The 24,462-nt window shown below is 38.3% G+C and overlaps 1 protein-coding gene across 2 annotated transcripts in view; it reads right to left on the reverse strand.

Moving 5' to 3' along the window:
* Positions 1-24,462, reverse strand: part of P3H2 (prolyl 3-hydroxylase 2) — a 177,834-nt gene that overhangs the window by 19,955 nt on the left and 133,417 nt on the right. For both annotated transcript variants that reach the window (XM_086319406.1, XM_086319412.1), the window contains exons 3-9: positions 24,267-24,456; positions 14,033-14,164; positions 12,087-12,229; positions 11,145-11,234; positions 9,268-9,308; positions 6,861-6,955; positions 214-341 (exon numbers count right to left, since the gene is read on the reverse strand). In XM_086319406.1, the coding sequence (XP_086175532.1) occupies positions 214-341; positions 6,861-6,955; positions 9,268-9,308; positions 11,145-11,234; positions 12,087-12,229; positions 14,033-14,164; positions 24,267-24,456 (819 nt within the window). The remainder of the gene's footprint in view (positions 1-213; positions 342-6,860; positions 6,956-9,267; positions 9,309-11,144; positions 11,235-12,086; positions 12,230-14,032; positions 14,165-24,266; positions 24,457-24,462) is intronic.

Here is a 24,462-nt window from a genome sequence, read left to right on the forward strand (position 1 = left end):
AATTAAGCCTCTAGCTCTTCCAGACCCAACAGCCACGTCCAGATCTGGACAAAACTACAATGACCCAACCCAAAGGCTCTGAAAGTGCCTCCACAATCAATGTCCTTGGAAAGTGGTATTTCAGGCCTGGTTCCCTGGCTTCAAGTAAGCCCAGGATCAAAGCACTCATAGGCTGAGGCCAGGCCAGCTCAGCATCAGGCTTCCGGTCCTCACACTGGCCACGCTGTGCAGCTCCCGGCATTGCTCCTCCGACAGGACGTTATCCAGGAGGACACGCTGAGTCCCGTTCAGCTGCTCTGAGTTGTAGACAAACGTGATGTTCTCATACAGCAGAGGGCCACCTGCAGAGACAAACACATGGCTGTCCTTGTTATCTCTGTCCCTAAGCTGGGAAGGCTGGAACACCCAGCAGCTTTCAATGTGCAGTTCAGGAGAGTCGGCTTCCTCACTAATACTGAGGAATGCAAAGGCAGAACCACACACTGGGAAGCTCTAGAAGCTCAATATAGATTCAAGAAAAAGGGAGATGTCTGGCTAGCAGGTTTCTCCACGATGTCATAATTAATACATATTATTATATTTGTATAGGAGTTTCTATTTTTTCACTTGATTCCAGGGAAGATTCTGCAAAACAGACTGGGCATCTCATGGGATTCTGCTCAGAAAATCATAGACTTTTCCAGAATTCTCTCAGTAGATGGCCCTTCCCTTCTTCATAGCTTCTCGGTTCCTATTTCAGCTACAACATCTCGTGCAATTATCAGATGACAAGACCTCAAGGTAGGTGAAGACCTTTAAAAAAGACAGCAGGACAACCAAACACTTGAGAAAAAAGAAAAGCATTTCCTTGATGACATATTTGTGCTGTCAGTTTCACAAGTATCTAGAGCAGTGCCTTCACCAGGTAAGTCAGGGAGTAAATGCACATCAGGAGAGTCACACTCAAGTCACCTGACTCCTTCTCAGTCTTATTTCCACCACGTATTGATTACAGATGGTCTGGCTTTTGGAATACTTATTTTTATGCACACACACACACACACACACAGAGTTTATAAAATTAGCCCCACAAAGACTCTTCAAAATGTGGTGCTTTGGGGCTACATTTTATGTGGTGTAATTACAAAATCTAGATCTGACACGGTCCTTTCCTTACAGAGAATAAGACTGAAGGACAAAGCCTCTGATGGTGAAGAAAGCTTCCACTGTAGCCAAGAACAACCATCTTGAACCAGAAAACCGAACAGAAAAGCAGAACTTGTTTTTCTCTTCTTTATAATACTCCTAAAAGACCTGATGTCTATCAACAGCAGCAGCTTACCATGGAGGACACGGGGGGTGGGTGGGGGTCCCACAGTTGTTTCAAACAAGAAAGAGACAATTGAAATGATGTCTACCCTCTGACTTTAAATTAGATTGGTCAAACTAGGGAACAGCACTGAATGTTACTAGTCCAGTTGGGATAAAAGAGTCACTACAGCCCATGATTAATGGAATATTAAAATAATGAGTCAGTGTTTCTCAGTCTTCAGTAATGTATGGTTATCTCTGCTGACAAATTATTTGCACTGTGATTTTACTTTCAGATTTGCAGTCATAAAAATATGAGTACAGTATTTATTTTTACAGCCTCATATAACTATCATATCCAAACCAATATACAAGATTCGATACAAGCAGGACCATAAAACCAGCTAAATTCAAATCAACAGTGTTAATAAAATGGCTAATGTTATTTTGTGGAAACTAAAAGGCGATGTTCCACATGAATATTCTACTGAGCAGTCTGGCCCAGGTTCTTCTGAGCTGGCATTCCTCAGAGTGCTTTTGGTGTGTAATGACTCATCCTACTACAAGTTTTCTCTGTTGAAACTACTATGGAATCTTACTGGACCATGAGGAATTTTGGCCTTCATCTGGTCCTAATACATTATTCATAAGTTTGTCCTACTTCATTTCTTATTAGTCTTTGACCACTGAAGTGTTATTAACAGATGCCAATGTGACAGTAACTGCATCCATACCCACTGAGGTATGAAATCTCATGGCATCCTTGGCTAGAAGTGGTTATTCAGATGATCCACCAGTTGCCCCTCTTCATTTTTCTAACTGGCCAGCAAAATTTATAAATATAGAATTTCTTGGGAGCCAGGAAAATATCAATATACCCACAAGCTCCCAGTTTTAGTAACAATCTTTTGGATAAATAGAAAATATACATACAAAGTCAATTTTTCAAATTCAATATTTCTCAAACTTTATACTACAGAGAAGTTTTTAATGAAAAAAAGAGTTTCTTGATCATATATGTTTGGGAAGTAGTGGGTTAAACAACATTTAAGAGGATATCTTAGAACTTTAAATATGTGAACAGCCATTATAAACATGCTAAGCATCAATATAATATGCAGCAGTTCTCACCGTAAAATAAGTGTAATGTCCACCCTTTCTTCCTCTCCTCCTTTGTGTCTTCCTCTTTCCTCCCTACCTCCCTTGCTCCTTCCCTTCCTTCCTGTCCCCGCTTCCTTTCTATGGCAAAGAGACTCTAGGTTGGCCCCTAATTATCACTGCCTACTGGTACTCATAGGTTTGTGTACTTTGCTTCTCTCAAGTGTAGGTGGGGCCTGGAGTTTGCTTCTAACTAAGAATATGGCAAATGTGATGGGATGTCACTTCTTTGATTGGTTACATAAAATTGCAACTCCTATCTTCTGGTTGACTTAACCTGTCACCTTCTCAGAATACACTCTGATGAAATAAGTTGCTGTATTGGACAGACTCACATGGCAAGGAATTGAGGGCATCCTTCGGCCAACAGTCTGCCAGAAACTGAGAACCACAGTCCAATAGTCTTTAGGAACCGGATTCTGCTATTGAACTTGGAAGAAGATAGTTCTTCAGCTTTAGAAGAGATGTCAGTCCTGATCAACACTTGATGAAACCTTGTGACAGATTCTGAAGAATGGACCCAGCTAGGCTAACCCCAGAGTCCTGCTGTCAGAGACCGAGATAGTAAAGGTATGCTGTTAAAAGCTGCTACCTTAATGCTTGGAGAAGAGCATGGCAACCCACTCCAGGATTCTTGCCTGGAGAATCCCATGGACAGAGGAGCCTGGAGGGCTATACTCCATGGGGTTCCAAAGAGTCGGACACAACTGAAGTGACTTAACATGCACACACATAACTTTGTGCATTTTTTTTTTTTTCACAGATTGGAATGGACTTCCTAACAAAAAACACAGTTCACTTGAGAAAGGTTGCTGTAATCCATATAGTTAAGGTTTATAGGCAGTTCCTCAAATATTAAAAAGCAAACTATATATTCCATTTCCATTCAGAGATATAGAGAAAGAGGTTCCTTTAACAAAAAAGACAAGCTACTTGTAGATTCACTGGAAATAATTTCCTAGTATAAAATTCAAATAGAAATGGAAGACAGACCAAGGGTTTAGTGGAACAGGTTGGTTTGTACTTTGCTGTTTTTCTCATTTTCAATATTGAGAGTATATTACTTTAAATTTATTTAGCTTATTTTAGAGCATGACTTCAAAAGTTACCTAAAACTAAGACATTAAGAAAAATGCCTACCATGTTCTGTATAAGTATTTTCTGTGATGATGATGATGATGATGACTGAATTGGTAAAATATGCCTGGTATATTGTGTTAAGCTCTGAATGAGATCTCTCTCTAAATAAGCACATGACATACTGGGGTATTTTTAAAAGTAGGCTTATAGTTCAAGCTCTTTTCAGGGCGGGAATAGAGAGGCAGATGTAGAGAATAGATGCGTGGATATGGTGGGGGAGTGGAGGGATGAACTGGAGGACTGGAATTGACATTACACACACTACTATATGTAAAACAGATAGCAAGTGGGAAGTTGCTGTTTAGCACATGGAACTCAGCTCGGTGCTCTGTGATGACCTAGACGAGTGAGATGAGGGGCATGCGGGAGGCCCAAGAGGAAGGGGAGATGTATATGTATACACACATATAGCTGATTCACTTCATTGCACAGCAGAAACTAACAGAACATTTAGCACCAACTGTACACCAATACATAAATTTTTAAAAGTCAGTTAAAAATAAAAAATAAAAGAGGGCTACTGAGATATTGCAAAATTTCCCCAACCATGCCATAAGTAACATAACAAAGATCAAGTTAAGGGACAAAGTGTAACATGGAGTCTAAAATACCTAAGCTCCAACAGGCTCAGGCAGAATCTACACTAGAAATCTGCCTTTCATGTAGCTATCACAATCACCACTAAGCACAGAGTTTCCTACAGAGGTTTCCCACATATACATTTGACAAAAGACAATCAAAAACCTACCTACTGCTCGAAAGAAAAAAAATATAAAAGGAAAAATAAATCCTGCCATTCAAAAATGCACATGGTAGAAAAAATTCTACCAGCCTATGAATGACTAGTAGCACACTAGACAGAGAAAAACATTAAAATAAAAATAAAAATGTAGTCCAATAAGTTGTGGTTCCTGGGATCTGATTTGATGGGTTCAGCCAACTCTTAACCACAGCCCAAGGAAAGTTAGTTGAACAACTTAATTCTTCTCTCATTCATAAAGTATGTGCCTGGCTCTGGCTCTCTCATTGCAATAAAGAAGAATCATCTAAGAAAATGCTCCTTTGTGTTCACTGCCCGTGACATAGCAAGAAGATCTCTTTTATCATAATACAACAAGGTCATACAAGTAACAACAGGAGTGTGCTACCAAGCTCCTATATGAGCACAGTCCCTCACAGTTTACAAAAGACTTTCATGTTCATCCTCTCCAAAGAGTTGCTATTTTTCTGTTACATGTGAGGATCACAAAGCTCAGACAGAATGAGTCTCCAGTTACCAGTTACTCTGGAGAACATCAGACTAAGATAAGCTTCCTGATTCCAAGGTCAAAGTTATTTCTACTATACCCCCACTGACTCAGGGATTATTATCAAGCGGGGTTTTTGGAAAACTGGTGGTTGAAAAAAGAATGGATAAGTGACAGATGTTTTTAATAAGATGACATGCATATTCCACCGACTGGAGTCACTCTGGGATGCAGTAGCCCTGAGTCACTCCCATCTAAATGCCTGGCAGTCATCCAATATGAATACTATTAAATACTGTTAGATAACGGGAGTAGATGACAATATTTTTGTGGAAGATGAGAAAAGGTGAAATATATTCTACTCTGGAAGCATGTATTCTTTTGTGCTTCCCTGACACACGCTTTCAGCCAGACTGATGTTGAAAGTGTTTTCTGGTTGGGAACTTAACCTCTGTCTACCAGTGTACTTAATTTAGACCTTATTTTGATCTCCAGTGACTGCACAGAAGGCTTTCAAGTAGCTTCCCAGAGAACATTCTAAGATCCTAAGATTAGCTCATTCAACTGCAGAAATGATAGAATTTGATAACCCAGTCATTCATGACCTTGCTCCATCCTGTGTAGTCTTCTGTTCTACTCTTCCCACTAGCTTTCCTAGTCAGTTTCTGGACATCAGATCCCCTGGTAGCCAGGCACAGGGGGGGGAGAAAATGCTATGAAATTTGGCGACTGTCCTAAAGTTTCCCTGACTTTTACAGCCAAGTGCCCAGCTTACTGGCATGCACTTCCTGGGTGATTTCTCGGCTTAATAAGCAGCATGAACTCTGGCTGACCATGAAGCTCCCTGGCACTTGTAAAACAGCCTGGGCTTGGTGGCCACAAACTGAGGTCCAGGTCAGATTAGATGAGCATATTATCCTGTTTACTGCCTCAAAGTGACTTGGAAGCTGAGGAAGGAAAAGGGCTGGGAAATGTGAGAGGTGCACAGAGCCAGATGTTTTCAAGTCAGCTAGAGGAAATGTGCTGACAGCTCATTTGTTAGGGAAAGGAGGACTGTACTTCTTCTCCATGCAGGTTTTTGAAAACTTCTTATCTTGCAGTGATTTAATCAATGGGGGATACATTTTGGATATCTAGACATTTCTATGTTCCATCATCAGATGAAGAGAAGAAAGTGAGATTTGGATTCAAAATCCTCCTCATGCTAATACGAGCTCTGGGGCTTTGAATGGGTGAGTAAGTCTCTGTGACCCTCAGTTTTCTTGCCTGTGAAGTGGGGGACACTTGTCTCACAGGAGATGCCACCAGTATTAAAATGAATTGTATGTAAATTTTCTGGGAAAATTGGGAAACATATAGAGGTAGTAAAAATTGTAAAGGATTGCTACTGTGGTTTGTAATACACTTGCCAATAATTTATGATAACAAAAATGTTTAGCTCTATTTAAAAAAACTACTTTTGGCAACACTCCACCTATGTCTCCATTCATTTTGAAATTATGCAGGTAGACATCTAATATCCTGTTCTTTCCTTCTCAATGCCTTTGTGGCATTTGTTGTATCCACTTGAATGGCTCCCTCCACACTTCTGTCAATCCAATCTAAATTCTACTGATTTATCAAAGCCCTGATCAGATATATGCCTTGAGGATTTTAGGTTAACTAATCCAATATCTCTGTGACGTGTCTCTTCAAGTTCCTTCCAATACACAGTCTATTCTGTGAGTTTAGCACTCACCTGCCATGTGAGAGAGGCAAGACAGGTAACCTCTGCAAGCCTGGGGTACTCAACTAAGGACTGTACAATCATACAGTCCCTGCCTAACTCACAGGACTCCTGTGAGTGAGTTTGGAAGCCCTTTTGGTGAAAATCAAAGGTAATAATATACACACCTGAGACATTCTTGCTACAATTTGCTTTCAGAATTTTATGAACTGGAGCAGTTTAGTCCTATTCTTCATTTTTCAGTGAAAATGTATTCTGCCCTATTCTGGGTAAGAACCGGCCTAGTCAACAATACTTACCCTCTCTTAGGTCTCGGTCTATCTTGGGCAATGACTTTTTCCCCATTGACAATCCATGAACTTCTGCCGCCTCCACATTCACTCCTGAAGGGACCCTGCCCATTAAAAAAAAAAAAAAAATGTTGTTGATATTTGGCAGAAATCAACACAATTCTGTAAAGCACTTATCTTGTAATTAAAAAATAAATTTAAAATTAAAAAAAGTTGAAATAGCAATATCCTATTGAATAAAATTGTTAAAAGGCAAAGGATATCTTACCCAAGTAGTCTATAACTTCATATTGTACATTTAGATCATACATAAGTCCCCATCTTTCAAGATCAAATTAGATGTCATTGCTTCCATGAAGCTCTTCTCTATTTCCCCAAAGAATGTGCTCTATTTTACTTCTCTAAATCTTTTTCGCAACCTTTATATTCCTTATATCCATAATATAACTCCTTGACATTAGATTTTGAAAACCAACACAGCAGGAAAAAAATGATCATGTACATGTTTATAATGCTAGGAGCACTGTGTGTGTTCTTTGTCTTGAACATAGAACAATGATCAAACTGACATAAATCATGTTTGAGTGTAGTGGGTCTTGAATTTTCCAAGAAAGAAGACTCAATTCTGTGTCAAACTTTGTAAACACACTCATGATAGCATGTGATCAAACTGAAATGATCATGAACAATGATGATCAATGAACAATGATCAAACTGACATAAATCATGTTTGAGTGTAGTGGGTCTTGAATTTTCCAAGAAAGAAGACACAATTCTGTGTCAAACTTTGTAAACACACTCATGATAGCATGTTGCCCTTTCAATATATACAAACTGAGCAAATCTAAATACATATATCGCATTCTTGGATATCTTGAAAAAATTTGAGGCTACCCGGGGGTTGAGCCTGGCGTGTTGTAGTTCACGTGGTCATAGAGAGTTGGACACGGCTTGGCGACTGAATAACAAGGGTTGAGCTCTTGAATCTTAGAGGAAGACCATAAGATTTTGAATAAGAAGATCTGGATCTGCCAGTCAGTCCTTTGTGCTGAGACACTGAGTCCGAGTCCTTTGCCCTGTCAGGGCCTCAGTTTTTTGATTTTGATAATAGTCTGGACCTCATGATCTTGTGGATTAAGAATGTGTATGCTGACTCTTGACTCTCTGTGACTCCATGGACTAAATAGCCCACCAGGCTCCTTTGTCCATTTTCCAGGCAAGAATATTGGAGTGGGTTGCCATTTCCTATTCTAGGGGATCTTCCTGACGTAGGGGTTGAACCTGCTTCTCTTGTGTTTCCTGCACTAGCAGGCAGATTCTTTACCATCTGAGTCACCAGGGAAGTCTTAAGATAGCTGAGTGCATATCAAAGGAATGATTTCAATGAGCTCAGGCATGTCCATCTTTCCATACAAAGGAAAATGCTAAATTAACTTGAGATGTTTTTCTTTAACAGTAGTTTTTTGATGTTCTGACTACCTGGTTTTTGTAACAAAACTCCTATACATCCTGGTTCCTCCCTTAGCTCTTTGGAGTAGTCCCTCAGAACAATCTTAAAGTCTGTATCCTGGGCTTGCAGTCTTCAGAAAATTTGCTAAATAAAACATAACTTTCAGGTTTCAGATTGCATTTTTTCTTTCAGTTGACAAAATCAAACATGTAGCTATCAGTCCAACGTTCTATGAGTCCTTGAACTTCTTGGAATATGTAAATTTTTGACATCTATCATTTTTTAAAAATGCATTTATTCATTTCTGATTGAGTGCATGACACTTAATATTTTAGCTTGCAGGAAAACTTTTTAAGTGTGATGTTTTCAAATAAATGCAGTGAGAAAATTCTTCATTAAAAAGTTAATTTTGTTGCTTTCTTTCCTATTAATAAATCAAAAATAGCATCCAACTTTCTCTGATTTAGAGTCATAGAATGTTTAGCTATCAGAGATTACCTGATTCAATCCATTCACACAAGAAAAAACAGGAGACCCAATTTTGTTTTTTGTTTGTTTAGTCGCAAGTCATATCTAACTCTTTTGCAACTGCATGGACTGTAGCCCATCAGACTCCCCTGTCCATGGGATTTCTCAGGCAAGAATACTGGAGTAGGTAGCCATTCCCTTCTCCAGGGAAGCTTCCCGACCCAGGGATCTAACCTGAGTCTCTTGTATTAGCAAGCAGATTATTTACCACTGAGGCACCAGAAAAGCCCAGAGACTCAGAGAGGAAGATAAATTATTTAAGGTCCCTCAGAAATAAGAGGAAGAGCTGAGGCCAGAATGCAGAATTCCTAATTCCCAGTTCAAAGCTCTCTCAATTATGTCCTGTTGCCTATTCCCTAGAGCCAAAGTTCTTTACGATAAATATAATTCTAAGTGTTCCGTCTCTTTAAAAATAAACATTCTATATGGAGAACTTACCTATTCTCATCTTGTCTTCCTCCATAACGAATCCAATAATTCTGTTTTAAATTAAAAAAAAAAAAAACTTGGTAGTTTTGTCACTAAAATTCCATGTACAGAAATAAGATAAAGTAAAACACTCAAAAGACCTAAAATATTAGAAAACTTGCATATTATATAAAGCTATAATATACTTATTTATTTTAAAAGTTTAATGAAAGGAAAGGCTAAGGTTGATGCAATTTTGGCAAAGACAAATGGATTTAAAAAATAAATAGCATGGAATTAGCCTAGGAATCCACCTTTTTGTCAAAGAAAATTATTTAGAATTTGGTGGCAGGAAGACACTTATAAAATCATTAAGTATAACTCCTACCCCTTTTATAAATAAAAGAAACAAAAAAATTTAGTTTGGTTAATCATCTGTATAGGATCATAAAGTAGGTGATTTTTTTCCTAGGGTCATTTGGGATAACATAATTTTCACAAATAGCAAGTAAGACTGGAGATAAACATATTAGAAATGTACATTAAAATCATCTTAATTCTAAAAATGTGCCAATAAAAATATAAACAAAAAGAGATAAAAAAATGTATTATATATAGGATATATTACAAATAGTGCTTTTTAAATAGTAAGTATTAACATGTAAATATATAAATTACTTGTATAATAACCAACAGATAACTGAAAAAAATACATGTCCAGGTAGTTCAAACAAAAGGGAAAATAATCAATAATTTGTGAAAATTGATTTTTGCTGATCATCAAAGGAACATAAATTAAAACTAGTGATGCACTATTTTGTACATAATATATTAGGAATGTGAACAATTTTAAGATGTTATTTCTCATTGCTGAGATGTTCAGGGTAAACTATACTATAAAACTTTATGTATTTCTAAGAATAATAAAGGTAGCAGAAAACTCTCTTAGAAAAACAATCTCAAAACTTTAAACCTTCTCATATCTTTTGTTGGCAGAGTTATCCCACTTCTGGGAATTTATTCTATAGATACATAGTTCAATAGAACAAAAATACTTAATGCACTCACTTTGACAAGAAAAAAGGCAAACCAACTGTTTAGCAAAAGGAAAATAATTAATTTCTTTATTTTACATCAATTGTTGTTGTTTAGTTGCTAAGTTGTGTCTGACTCTTTGCAACTTCATGGACGTAGCCTGTCAGGCTTTTCTGTCCATGGAATTTCCAGGCAAGAATATTGGAGTGGGCTGCCATTCCCTTCTCCAGGGATGATCTTCCTGACCCAGGGATCAAACTTGTGTCTCCTGCCTTCGTAGGTAGATTCTTTACCACAGAGCCACTAGGAAAGCCCAACACCAACAATAGGTGTAACTAAAAATAATTTTGAAAGGTGTAATGATATAGAAATTGCTTATGCTATTTGAAGACCAGAACAGAAATCTGTCTATACTGTGGCATTAGTTCTACAAAAGGAATATATTCCTATGACTAATATTTAAAATGCAACATGGGCAACTGGAGAAAGACCAGTATGATGGGTAGTACAATTGTGTTTGATTTTGTTCTTTCAAAGTCTTTTTAATTTTTACAATGTTTAAGAGAAAATACAAAATGTACAGAAGTTAGGAAATAAAACAATCCTGAGGCAAACATATCATGTATAAAACACTTCTTTCCCATGCAAATATATTTGCTTTGACTTAAGTGCTCAGTGACATGGAAATCTAATTAAAGTTTCTTAAAAGTTCATCACATATACAGAGTAAACACCCCCTGCTCCCAGTTTTTTTTATCACCAAGTTGGGGGTTAGAATCATCAACAAATGCATCTGGGGAGTAAAATTATAAGTAAGAAGTACTCTGAATAGTTCTTTTAAATAACTGTTCCTCTCTCCTCTTTGCTCTTACTGGTTCAGTGTATGAAAATCCCAGACCCTCTGCAGCTGATTTTATTAGTTCTGATTCCAGTTTATGTCGCTTCACAAACATCGCCAAATCCTATAGAAAAAAGGAAAGAAAACGTATATTCAAATAACAGTTAAAGGTTAAATGTAAGTTTAAATAACACTTCAGGTATGATTAATGTTCAAAACAGAGACATTACTTTGTCAACAAAGGTCCCTCTAGTCAAGTCTTTGGTTTTTCCAGTAGTCATGTATGGGTGTGAGAGTTGGACTATAAAGAAAGCTGAGCGCTGAGGAATTGATGCTTTTGAACTGTGGTGTTGGAGAAGACTCTTGAGAGTCCCTTGGACTGCAAGGAAATCCAACCAGTCCATCCTAAAGGAAATCAGCCCAGAATGTTCATTGGAAGGAGTGATGTTGAAGCTGAAACTTCAATAGTTTGGCCACCTGCTGCGAAGAACTGACTCATTTGAAAAGACCCTGGTACTGGGAAAGATTGAAGGTGGGAGGAGAAGGGGATGACAGAGGATGAGATGGTTGGATGGCATCACTGACTCAATGGACATGAGTTTGAATAAACTCCGGAAGTTGGTGATGGACAGGGAGGCCTGGCGTCCTGGAGGCCTGGGGCAGTCCATGGGGTCACAAAGAGTCAGATATGACTGAGCGACTGAATGTTCAAGTGGAAATATTTTTCTTCAGACAGTAAAAAAATGAGTTAAAAAATACCAAAGCTTCATAAAGTATCTCTATTTCCACAGATTTTGACAAGCTAGCATGTGTGTGAAATATAGGCTTTTATGACTAATATTTAAAGTTAGAAAGAATAGAATCCTAGAACCTTTACTCCGTTGTTAGCTATCTTTAAGAGAAGTGTTATATTTTTGCCAGCTCTTCCCAGAGCACCCAGCAGGATAAAGAGTTTCTTCTCAGACATGGGTCTCACCTCTCTGGCCTCGATAGATGCTGGGTCAGCGCTGTCACCCAGTAGACTCTCATAGTAATCCACATTGTCGAGGACATCCTCGTCATCCGGATGCAGTAGAAGATAGGCCTTGGCACACTCCAGGGCTTTTATATATTCGCCGACTGAAAAACCCAGGAGTTGGGGCATTAGAGTCAGCCTAGACTTTTATACAAAATTTTTAAGAGACATGTCAACATGTCTATGAAAGTCAGCATTAAATGATCAAAACAGGGAAGGTGCTACCTATTGCACAGCACAGGGAATTCTACCCAACATTCTGTAATAACCTATATGGGAAAACACTCTGAAAAAGAACAGATATGTGTATACGCATAATTGAGACACTTTGCTGTACACCTGAAACTAACACAACATTGTAATCAACTGTACTCCAAGATACAATAAAACTTAAAAGAGGGAAGATACTGTGAAGTTGCAAAAACAGCTTCAGATAAGAGGAAGGATGGGATTTCAGATATTCCAAAAGTACTAATTTTGGTCTGCTATGCTGCTTGATGTCTTCAACAAATTATCAAACGCCTATACCTAAAAATGTTTGTTGGCAATTTATATTATTTAATCATGAGCAGAAATTTTGGAGTTAATTTTGATTTCTGTACTGAATTTGAAAACATGATATCTAAGACCAACTTCAGCAATCCAAATTCTAGTAATCACTTTTATACATAAGGTATTCACTTTCTCTCTATTTCTCAATAGGATAAATGGAAATTAAAACTTTACGGAGATATCAGTTTTCACCTAATATAAGATTTGGGACTATCTAAAAATTTGATAATATATTTTGTTGCTGAGCAATGAAAAAGGTACTCCATGTGGAGGAAAAATCAGCAACATCTGTCAAAGTTACAAACGAATAAACAGTTTGATGCAGCAACTGTACTTTTGGAAATTTATTCTATACATGTTTATGTGCAAATGTAAATGACATACATACAACATTTATTTGATCACTGATTGTAAGAGTAAAATATTACAAACAAAATAATGCTCATCAGTAAGGTGACACATGAAATAAATTATACTATGATGATAACCAGATATAAATATGAAAAATTAATAATGAAATTCTTTATGTATTGAAACAACTAGATTGAACCAAATAAAACTGCCAAAACTTGACCATTTTTAATCAAGCAAAAGGGAATTTCATAAGTCCAGTCTACCAAAAAATATCTGATATGTATTGTTAAGTGAAGAAAACAATGTAGTTGTTGAGTTGTTGTGAAGTCGCTCAGTCGTGTCCGACTCTTTGTGACCCCATGGACTGTAGCCCACCAGGCTCCTCCATCCATGGAATTTTCTAGGCAAGAGTACTGGAGTGGGTTGCCATTTCCTTCTCCAGGGGAGCTTCCCAACCCAGGGATCGAACCCAGGTCTCCCACATTGCGGGTAGACGCTTTACTATCTGAGCCACCAGGGAATGTAAGGACAAGTATAAATAATGCATTATCTTCTATTTATAAGAGGAAAACATAAGTCAGAGACTGGGCTTGTGTGTATGTGTGTGTGTGATGTTTCTGTATAAAATTTTGGAAGAGTAAATAAGAAACTGTGCATTGTAGGACATGAAATTAGGTTGTGGGGAAAAGAAATAGAGAAGCTTTTAAATATTTAGTCTTTTAAGCCTGTGAGTATATTATTTTTAAAATTAAATTTAAAAGTCATATAAAATATCAATGCAGTATAACTTTCAGGGCATTGTCACAACATTCGTGCACTTGCAATTTCACCTTCTGCTCTTGTTCTGAGCTGCAGCGACATGAGGTGACAGAGAAAATGCACCCACTCCTATCTCTTGATTACAACTGAGGAAGGCAGAGGGCTAACTCACAACAATTCAATGTCTGCTATGGTAAGCCACACCCCTCCCTCAAGGTCTTCACAGATAATCCATGCTTTACCTCGATAGTAGGCAAACTGTAGGTAGTCATAGTGCAGGGGAAGAAAGTTCTCGATTGGCGAGAGGCGGCCGGGGCGTGTGGCAAGTTCTCTCACACATTCATGCTGACAAACCAGCACCTGCATATAGTGATCTGGAAAACAAGAGCCAGGGTGTGGGTCCCTCTCCCCTGCTCAACGACCAGACTTCAAAGCGACTGCCATGGTCACACCTGGTGCTCTAACCACACACTCTGAGAGCAATATCATTATTATTATTATTATTTTCACTTATGACCAGAAGTTGTTTTCACAGCGAAGAGAAGGCAAGTGACTTGTCAAGGCTTCCTAACCAATGATCACTAGACTAATTACTGAAATGAAATGAAAAGTGAAATGAAATCGCTCAGTCGTGTCCGACTCTTTGCGACCCGATGGACTGTGGCCCACGAGGTTCCTCCATCCATGGAATTCTCCAGGCAAGAATACTGGAGTGGGTTGCCAGACTCCAAATCTTCTGGCTCCCTCCTCCATACATCTCTCTTTCTTTCTGTGATCCTTTTCATGGCTCCTGAAATTGACACAGGTTATCTCATCTCACCCACACCCAGCTGAGTAGTGACTTCCTTATTTAACAACTTCAGGTCTCTGTTTGGGCTTAGATGGTCTGAGGTGTCCTGGAGTCATGATGGGAAGTTCAGACCCCAGTTATGTTAAGGACCAGATGAGAGAAAGGAACTACTCTGTACATGGGGAGACCATACAGAGAAGTGAAGCCACAGTGCTCCTTTTCTTGGTTAATATTTTCAAGCAACTTTAACTAAAGGAGAAATAGAAACAACACTCCTTTACATCTATTGACCAGGAACTTATTCTCGCTCAGTTCAGTTCAGTCGCTCAGTCTTGTCCGACCCTTTGCGACCCCATAAATTGCAGCACTCCAGGCCTCCCTGTCCATCACCAATTCCCGGATGCCACCCAAACTTATGTCCATCTAGTCGGTGATGCCATCTAGCCAACTCATCCTCTGCTGTCCCCTTCTCCTCCTGCTCCCAATCACTCCAAGCATCAGGGTCTTTTCCAATGAGTCAACTCTTTGCATGAGGTGGCCAAAGTATTGGAGTTTCAGCTTCAGCATCAGTCCTTCCAGTGAACACCCAGGACTAATCTCCTTTAGGATAGACTGGTTGGATTTCCTTGCAGTCCAAGGGATTCTCAAGAGTCTTCTCCAATCCCACAGTTCAAAACCATAATTCTTCTGTGCTCAGCTTTCTTCACAGTCCAACTTTCACATCTATACATGACCACTGGAAAAACCATAGCCTTGACTAGATGGACTTTTGTTGGCAAAGTAATGTCTCTGCTTTTGAATATGCTATCTAGGTTGGTCATAACTTTCCTTCCAAGGAGTAAGTGTCTTTTAATTTCATGGCTGCAATCACCATCTGCAGTAATTTTGGAGCCTAGAAAAATAGTCAGCCACTGTTTCCACTGTTTCCCCATCTATTTCCCATGAAGTGATGGGACCAGATGCCATGATCTTATTTTTCGGAATGTTGAGCTTTAAGCAAACTTTTTTACTCTCCTCTTTAACTTTCATCAAGAGGCTCTTTAGTTCTTCTTCACTTTCTACCATAAGGGTGGTGTCATCTGCATATCTGACGTTACTGATATTTCTCCCAGCAATCTTGATTCCAGCTTGTGTTTCTTCCAGTCCAGGTTTTCTCATGATGTACTCTGCCTATAAGTTAAGTAAGCAGGGTGACAATATACAGCCTTGACATACTCCTTTTCCTATTTGGAACCAGTCTGTTGTTCCATGTCCAGGTCTAACTGTAGCTTCCTGAACCTGCATACAGATTTCTCAGGAGGCAGGTCAGGCAGTCTGGTATTCCCATCTATTTCAGAATTTTCCACAGTTTGTTGTGATCCACACAGCCAAAGGCTTTGGCATAGTCAAGAAAGCAGAAATTGATGTTTTTCTGGAACTCTCTTGCTTTTTTGATGATCCAACAGATGTTGGCAATTTGATCTCTGGTTACTCTGCCTTTTCAAAACCAGCTTGAACATCTGGACATTCACAGTTCACATATTGCTGAAGCCTGGCTTGGAGAATTTTAAGCATTACTTTACCAATATGTGAGATGAGTGCAATTGTGTGGTAGTTTGAGCATTCTTTGGCATTGCCTTTCTTTAGGATTGGGATGAAAACTGACCTTTTCCAGTCCTGTGGCCACTGCTGAGTTTTCCATATTTGCTAATATTGTTGGTGTTTTAGTAACTTAAGTTGTGTCTGACTCTATGCGACCCCATAGACTGTAGCCCTCCAGGCTCCTCTGCCCATGGGATTTCCCAGACAAGAATACTAGAGTGGGTTGCCATTTCTTCCTCCAAGGGATTGTTCCAATCCAAGAATTGAACCCTCGTCTCCTGCTTCGCAGATGGGTTCTTTACTACTGAGCCACCTGGAAAGCCCCCTAATACTATAGAGACTGGTAGTACTATAGGAGAAGGATGAAAAGTAAAGAATCTGAAGGAGCACTTTGTTTCTTTTTCTTTGTTTCCCTTTCTTTGTCCCCATTCTTGTCACTTGCAAACGGGTGGGGATCCTGAAGCATAGCAGTTTTCATGCTCCTTTTATTAACAGCTCTGGGTTCTATCTCATCCAAGCAGGAGCTAAGGAAACACAAGAAGCTAATGTCCTAGAAAGAAAACCCTTTTTATACTTTGCCCTGACTCTGATTTTTACAATAAAGAAGGAGGCAGTCTTTTCCATTAAGAAAACAGTCCATTCATGCTTGTGCAGAGTGAATTCTCTTGAGAATAATGATAAAACTTCCCTACTTTATTACTGTACATTCTAATTCACAACTGCCTCTTTTCAAAAGGCTCTCTATTAGGCAGAGTTTGGCTTATATCTGGATGACCTTGAAGACGGAACCCAAAACAAAACAGAAAGGAAATACATGTTTTCTGGTGTGTAGGACAATGTGCCAGTTCTCTAAAACCTGGCTAATCAATCCAATATAGGATAGACAATAGTATCACTATTATCCTTTGGTTCTTAATTCCACTTGGAGGATGTGAGGAGAAGAATGGGTTCTGTTTATTTGATTAGTATGTTAGAAATAAATAGCTAGATATTTTATTTCTTAAGAAAATAACAAACAACTCTCAAATGTTTCTCCTAGTTTTGCTGGCCATTTGCTTTCCTCTTTACCTTGTAATACACACTACTAATTTCAAATGACAAGCAAAAGGAAAAGGTGGGAAATATACACAACACCATCTGAATGAAAGTATTTTTCAAAGCAAGGTATAAAAAGCAGCAAAATAAAACTGATAAAATTATATCCTTTAGGGCTTTCAATGAACATGGCTAGCAATAAATAACTTCATTCAGAAGTCATTTGTAGTTTTCTCCAATTTGCAACATTCTTCTAAATCTAAAATTAAAAAATTCTGGCTTTCTAAATACATTCTGCAGTTTAAAAGCCAATTTTTTCCTAATTGAAAATAGTTTTGAATCTGATAGGAATTTACATGGAGTAATGATATCCTTTTTATTAGTTAGATTCCTTGCCTCCATTCTATATCAAATTTTATTGTGCAATTATGTTTTAATATGTTTGAGACTCAAGATTCTTGTATGGAAATACATTTAAAGATTTCTATCTCATAATAAAGTGGATATGCTTCAAATTCCCAAGAAGACAAGATATTTCTGTAACATATAATATTTGATTGAACTTGAGGGACTATGATTTTTTTTTTATTGCTGTTCTTTATTGGAAGTGGAGTGGTGGTAGTAGTAGTGGTGGTAGCTGTGTAAAGTATTAATAGCCTGAGTTAGGAGACTTCTATTCTTTTCCAGCAACCAACAGCTGTGGTGACCTCAGAAATGACAAAATGTTAATCTGTAAGAATTTGTCAGTCAATTCTCTTAAACCAGATATAGGACATTTGCCAGAACTGTTCCGTGGCCATTGGTAGAGGCAGGTGTAGAGACAAATGTGGGCATGAAAACATGGCACCTATCCTTAAAAACAGAAGATAGTAAACTTTAATAAAGGAAATCAGTGAACTAAATAATGCTGCTGCTACTGCTAAATCACTTCAGTCATGTCCGACTCTGTGCGACCCCATAGACAGCAGCCCACCAGGCTCCCTCATCCCTGGGATTCTCCAGGCAAGAAATCTGGAGTGGGTTGCCATTTCCTCCTCCAATGCATGAAAGTGAAAAGTGAAAGTGAAGTCGCTCAGTCATGTCCGACTTTTAGTGACCCCATGGACAGCAGCCCACCAGGCTCCTCTGTCCATGGGATTTTCCAGGCAAGAGTACTGGAGTGGGGTGCCATTAAAAGTAATCAGTGAACTAAAATGGACGAGAGTGGGTGAATTTAACTCAGATGACCATTATATCTTCTACTAGGGGCAAGACTCCCTTAGAAGAAATGGAGTAGCCCTCATAGTCAACAAAAGAGTCTGAAATGCAGTTCTTGGATGCAGTCACAAAAATAACAGATGATCTCTGTTCATTTCCACAGAAAACCATTCAAAATCATAGTAATCCAAGTCTATGCCCCAACCAGCAATGCTGAAGAAGCTGAAATTGAATGGTTCTACGAAGACCTTCTAGAACTAATAACCAAAAAAGATGTCCTTTTCATTATAGGAGACTATAATGCAAAAGTAGGAAGTAAAGAGATACCTGGAGTAACAGGCAAATTTGGCCTTGGAGTACAAAATGAAGCAGGTCAAGGCTAACAGAGTTTTGCCAAGAGAATACACTGGTCATAGCAAACACCCTCTTCCAACAACACAAGAGAAGACTCTACACATGTACATCACCAGATGGTCAATACGGAAATCAGACTGACCATATTCTTTGCAGCAAAAGATGGAGAAACTCTATACAGTCAGCAAAAACAAGACTGAGAGCTGACTGTGGCTCAGATCATGAACTCCTTATTGCAAAATTCTGACTTAAATTGAAGAAAGCAGGGAAAGTCACTAGACCATTCAGTTCAGTTCAGTTCAGTCGCTCAGTCGTGTCTGACTCTTCGTGACCCCATGAATCGCAGCACGCCAGGCCTCCCTGTCTATCACCAACTCCCGGAGTTCACACAGACTCAGGTCCATCGAGTCAGTGATGCCATCCAGCCATCTCATCCTCTGTCATCCCCTTCTCCTCCTGCTCCCAATCCCTCCCATCATCAGAGTCTTTTCCAATGAGTCAACTCTTTGCATGAGGTGGCCAAAGTACTAGAGTTTTGGCTTCAGCATCATTCCCTCCAAAGAAATCCCAGGGCTGATCTCCTTCAGAATGGACTGGTTGGATCTCCTTGCAGTCCAACGGACTCACAAAAGTCTTCTCCAACACTACAGTTCAAAAGCATCAATTCTTTGGCGCTCAGCCTTCTTCACACTCCAACTCTCACATCCATACATGACCACAGGAAAAACCATAGCCTTGACTAGACAGACCTTTGTTGGCAAAGTAATGTCTCTGCTTTTGAATATGCTATCTAGGTTGGTTATAACTTTCCTTCCAAGAAGTAAGCGTCTTTTAATTTCATGGCTGCAATCACCATCTGCGGTGATTTTGGAGCCCCAAAAAATAAAGTCTGACACTGCTTCCACTGTTTCCCCATCTATTTCCCATGAAGTGATGGGACCAGATGCCATGATCTTATTTTTCTGAATGTTGAGCTTTAAGCCAACTTTTTCACTCTCCACTTTCACTTTCATCAAGAGGCTTTTTAGTTCCTCTTCACGTATGACCTAAATCAAATCTCTTATGATTATAGAGTGGAAGTGACAAACAGATTCAAGAGATTGTATCTGATAGACAGAGTGCCTGAAGAACTATGGATAGAGGTTCAGGACAATGTACAGGAGGCAGTGATCAAGACCATCCCCAAGAAAAGGAAGTGCAAAAAGGCAAAATGGTTGTCTGAGGAGACCTTATAACTGCCTGAGAAAAGAAGAGAAGCTAAAGCAAAGGAGAAAAGGAAATATATACCCATTTGAATGAAGAGTTCCAAAGAACAGCAAGGAGAGATAAGAAAGCCTTCCTCAGTGATCAATGCAAAGAAATAGAGGGAAACAATAGAATGGGAAAGACTAGAGATCTCTTCATGAAATTAGAGATACCAAGGGAACACTTCATGCAAAGATGGGCACAGTAACAGACCTAATAGAAGCAGAAGATATTAAGAAGAGGTGGCAAGAATACACAGAACTATACAAAAAGATCTTCAGGACCCAGATATACACAATAGTGTGATCATTCACTTAGAGCCAGACATCCTGGAATGCAAAGTCAAGTGGGCCTTAGGAAGCGTCATTATGAACAAAGCTAGTAGAGGTGATGGAATTCCAGTTAAGGTATTTCAAATCCTAGAAGATGGTGCTGCTAAACTGCTGCAATTCAATATGCCAGCAAATTTGGAAAATTCAGCAGTGGCCACAGGGCTGGAAAAGGTCAGTTTTCATTCTAATCCCAAAGAAAGGCAATGTCAAAGAATGTTCGAACTACCGCACAATTGCACTCAACTCACAGGCCAGCAAAGTAATGCTCAAAATTCTCCAAGCCAGGCTTCAAAAGTACGTGAACTGTGGGCTTCCAGATGTTCAAGCTGGATTTAGAAAAGGCAGAGGAACCAGAGAGCAAATTGCCAACATCCATTGGATCATAAAAAAAGCAAGGCAGTTCCAGGAAAAATATCTACTTCTGCTTTATTGACAATTCAAAAGCCTTTGACTGTGTGGATCACAACAAACTGTGGAAAATTCTGAAAAAGATGGGAATACCAGACCGCCTGATCTGCCTCCTGAGAAATCTGTGTGCAGATCAGGAAGCAACAGTTAGAACTGGACATGGAACAACAGACTGGTTCCAAATCAGGAAAGGAGTACATCAAGGCTGTATATTGTCACCCTGCTTATTTAACCTATATGCAGGGTACATCATGTGAGATGCTGGGCTGGATGAAGCACAAGCTGGAATCAAGGTTGCTGGGAGAAATATCAGTAATCTCAGATATACAGAGGACACAACCCTTATGGCAGAAAGTGAAGAACTAAAGAGCCTCTTGATAAAAGTGACAGAAGAGTGAAAAAGCTGGCTTAAAACTCAACATTCAGAAAACTAAGATCATGGCATCCAGTCTCATCACTTCATGCCAAATAGACGGGGATACAATGAAAACAGTGTGAGACTTTATTTTGGGGGGCTCCAAAATTACTGTAGATGGTGACTGCAGCCATGAAATTAAAATACCCTTGCTCCTTACAAGAAAAGCTATGACCAACCTAGACAGCATATTAAAAAGCAGAAACTTTGCCAACAAAGTTCTGTCTAGTAAAAGGTATGGTTTTTCCAGTAGTCATGTATGGATTTGAGAGTTGGACTATAAAGAAAGCTGAGCCCAGAATTGATGCTTTTGAACTCTGGTGTTGGAGAAGAGTCTTAAGAGTTCCATGGACTGCAAGGCGATCCAACCAGTCCATCCTAAAGGAAATCAGTTCTGAATATTCATTGGAAGGACTGATGCTGAAACTGAAACTCCAAAACTTTGGCCACCTGATGTAAAGAACTGACTCATTGGAAAAGACACTGATGCTGGGAAAGATCGAAGGTAAAAGGATAAGGGGGTGGCAGAGCATGAGATGGTTAGTGGTTAGATAGCATCACTGACTCAATGGACATGAGTTTGTGCAAACTCTGGAAGATAGTGGAAGACAGAGGAGCCTGGAATGCTATAGTCCATTGGGTTGCAAAGAGTCACAACTTAGCGACTGAACAACAATAATCTTTGTATCATGACATATTATAACTAGATTTATTATGGCAATCAGTTTGAAATGTGTAGGCATATACATTTCTAAAATGTAAAAAAAAAAAGGCCAAACAAATGCAAATTGATTTCCAGTTTACTTCCTAGTCTAAATTTTGATAGACGTTTCCTAATTATCCCACTAAAAAACCTCAATATTTTGACTTATATTTTCACAGATACAGAGTATTATTAGCCCTTTTAATGTCTAAGATATGATTAATGGATATATAGTCTCCTCCCTTCTTTCCCTCATCCTTTTCTTCTTTTCTTCCTTCCACCCATTCATTTAACAAATATTCACGGAACACCTTCTATTTGCCAGTCACTGTAAGTAGGCTAATGGAAAAGGAAAAGGCAACCCACTCTAGTATTCTTTCCCGGGAAATCTCATGGACAAAGGAGCTTGGTGGGTGACAGACCATGGGGTCACAAGAGTCGGACATGACTTAGCAACTATACCACCACTACTGTAAGTAGGCACTGAGGATTAAGTACTTAAGAAGATTGGACAATAGCCAAGTGATAGAAAATATTTTCAATTTTCTATGAGTGGAAATGAGTATGGCATACCCTAGGAATTAAAAGAAGTACAGCAGGAGTGGATTAAAGAGAGAAAAAGAGAGGAAGAAAATATATGCTATTATGCAGTGATGAAAGTCTTTGTTAAAGGTTTTGGATTTCAAGTGCAATGGAAGCCACTGGGGTGTCTAGAGATGTCAGTATGTCTATAAACAGAATTCCCATTTTTTGAAAACTGTCCTGTCTGCTCTACAGAATAAAACCTGATCAGAACATGAGGACCAGGAGGGAGGCTATCACAGCAGATTAGTCAAAATACACTGCTGATTTGAGCCAGAAAAGTAGCAAAAGGAGTGGAAAGAATTAGAAAATCTTAAATGCTGTTAGGAAGCAGCCTCCATCAAAGTTTAGTAACAAGTGGGAGGGGAATGAATAGGAATTGAAGGAAATGTAGAGTTAAAGATATCTAGGGCTTTGGTTTGAGCTACTAGATGAGTGATGTTTTCAATGAAGACAGAAAACACTGGAAGTTGGGGAAAGCAAATTGACTTTATTAATTTGGATTTCTATGAGTGTGTGTGCGGGTAAACATTGTTTTTCATGCTTTTATAACTTGGAACATAGTATATACTCAACAAATATGCATTAAAGATTTATTATTGACTAAATAAACTTTGTCAATTTTTCAGCTGTGTAGATCTTCAAAGTATAGGCTTCAGAGTGAGAAAATCCTAGGATTGATTCTCAACTTCACCTTAATCCCATTACTTAATCTTTCTGAGGTCTAAACTGCTCATTTAAAAGGGGAGAAGAGGGTGAATAACAATACCCACAGGGAGTTGTTTAGAGGATTAAAAGAAATATAAAAGTGATATAACTATATAAAATGTATACTGCAACTGCTAAAAAAAATGTTGCTTATTGTTATTACTACCAATAAGCAAAAATAAACTGTTACTAATAATAATTCACAGACTGTTTAAATATTAGTGATAGTAACTGTTTACCTATAAACATTTTGCAACTTTTGACTTACCATTAAAAGTCAACTTGACTTATAGTATCTTTTGTACTTATCAATCTTTTAAATTCTTTTTCTTCAACCTTCTCATCTTTTGTCTGAGAACTATCCTTTTGTTATATTAATATTCTCTTACATTTTCTTCTAACAGTTCTATTTTTTATTATATTAGTATAATACAATTTAAATTAATACTAAACTAATATAATACAATATAAACTAATATTGTATTAGTATAATACAATTTGTCTTTGTGTATTTTTTCATATGCAGCAGAGAACTCACTTCCCACCATAACGTTAGGTTAGGTTAACTAGTTAACCTCCTCAGTTAATGTCACTTTGTGATATATTAAATCCCTGTATGTAATAAGTTATTCATTTAAGTAATTGAAGAAAACTATACAAAGGTATTCACTACTACATGGGTAAACGTAATGAAAAATTGCAACTTTCTTAATATTCATCAGTAAAAGACTGGTCAAATAAATTATGCTTTCCCCATATAATGCAGTAAGGTAGATCTACATGTACTTACATGAGAAGAAATCCACAATATGTTGTTAAGCGTAAGTAAAACAAAAACAAGACATATACTTAAAAGCAGTATCTATAATATTGACTCATTTTAATAAAAATTAAATAATAATTATAATAAACACATAGATATTTAAGTATGCACATGAAAAATCTTGGGAGCACAGTCACCAAAATTTAAACTAGGGAAAATAATTCATGGGAGACACGATATGATATGTACATGAGAATCTTTTTACACTATTTAATTTTTACAATACATACTTCTACATTGTTGGAACAGTTTGGCATCTAGTTTTTTCTACAATCAGAAAATCAAAGAAAAAATAATCTTTACCTGCAATGGCTTCATAGAGACCAGCTTTGTACCCTAAGTATTCATATTCCTCAAATCTCTGAGGACCCTCACACAGGGCTCTGCACTCCATGTCTTCATTGAAATATTCTCTTAAAGCTTGTTCAAAGTACTTGATAGCTAGTTCAAAGTCATCGGCCTCATAGTGTTTGACTCCTGCACTGTAACTCTCCTAGAA

The sequence above is a fragment of the Bos grunniens genome, chromosome 1 (genome assembly GCF_055505025.1).
Source record: "Bos grunniens cultivar Pamir isolate PY7600 chromosome 1, Bosgru_T2T1.0, whole genome shotgun sequence".
In the NCBI taxonomy this organism is placed as follows: Eukaryota; Metazoa; Chordata; class Mammalia; order Artiodactyla; family Bovidae; genus Bos; species Bos grunniens.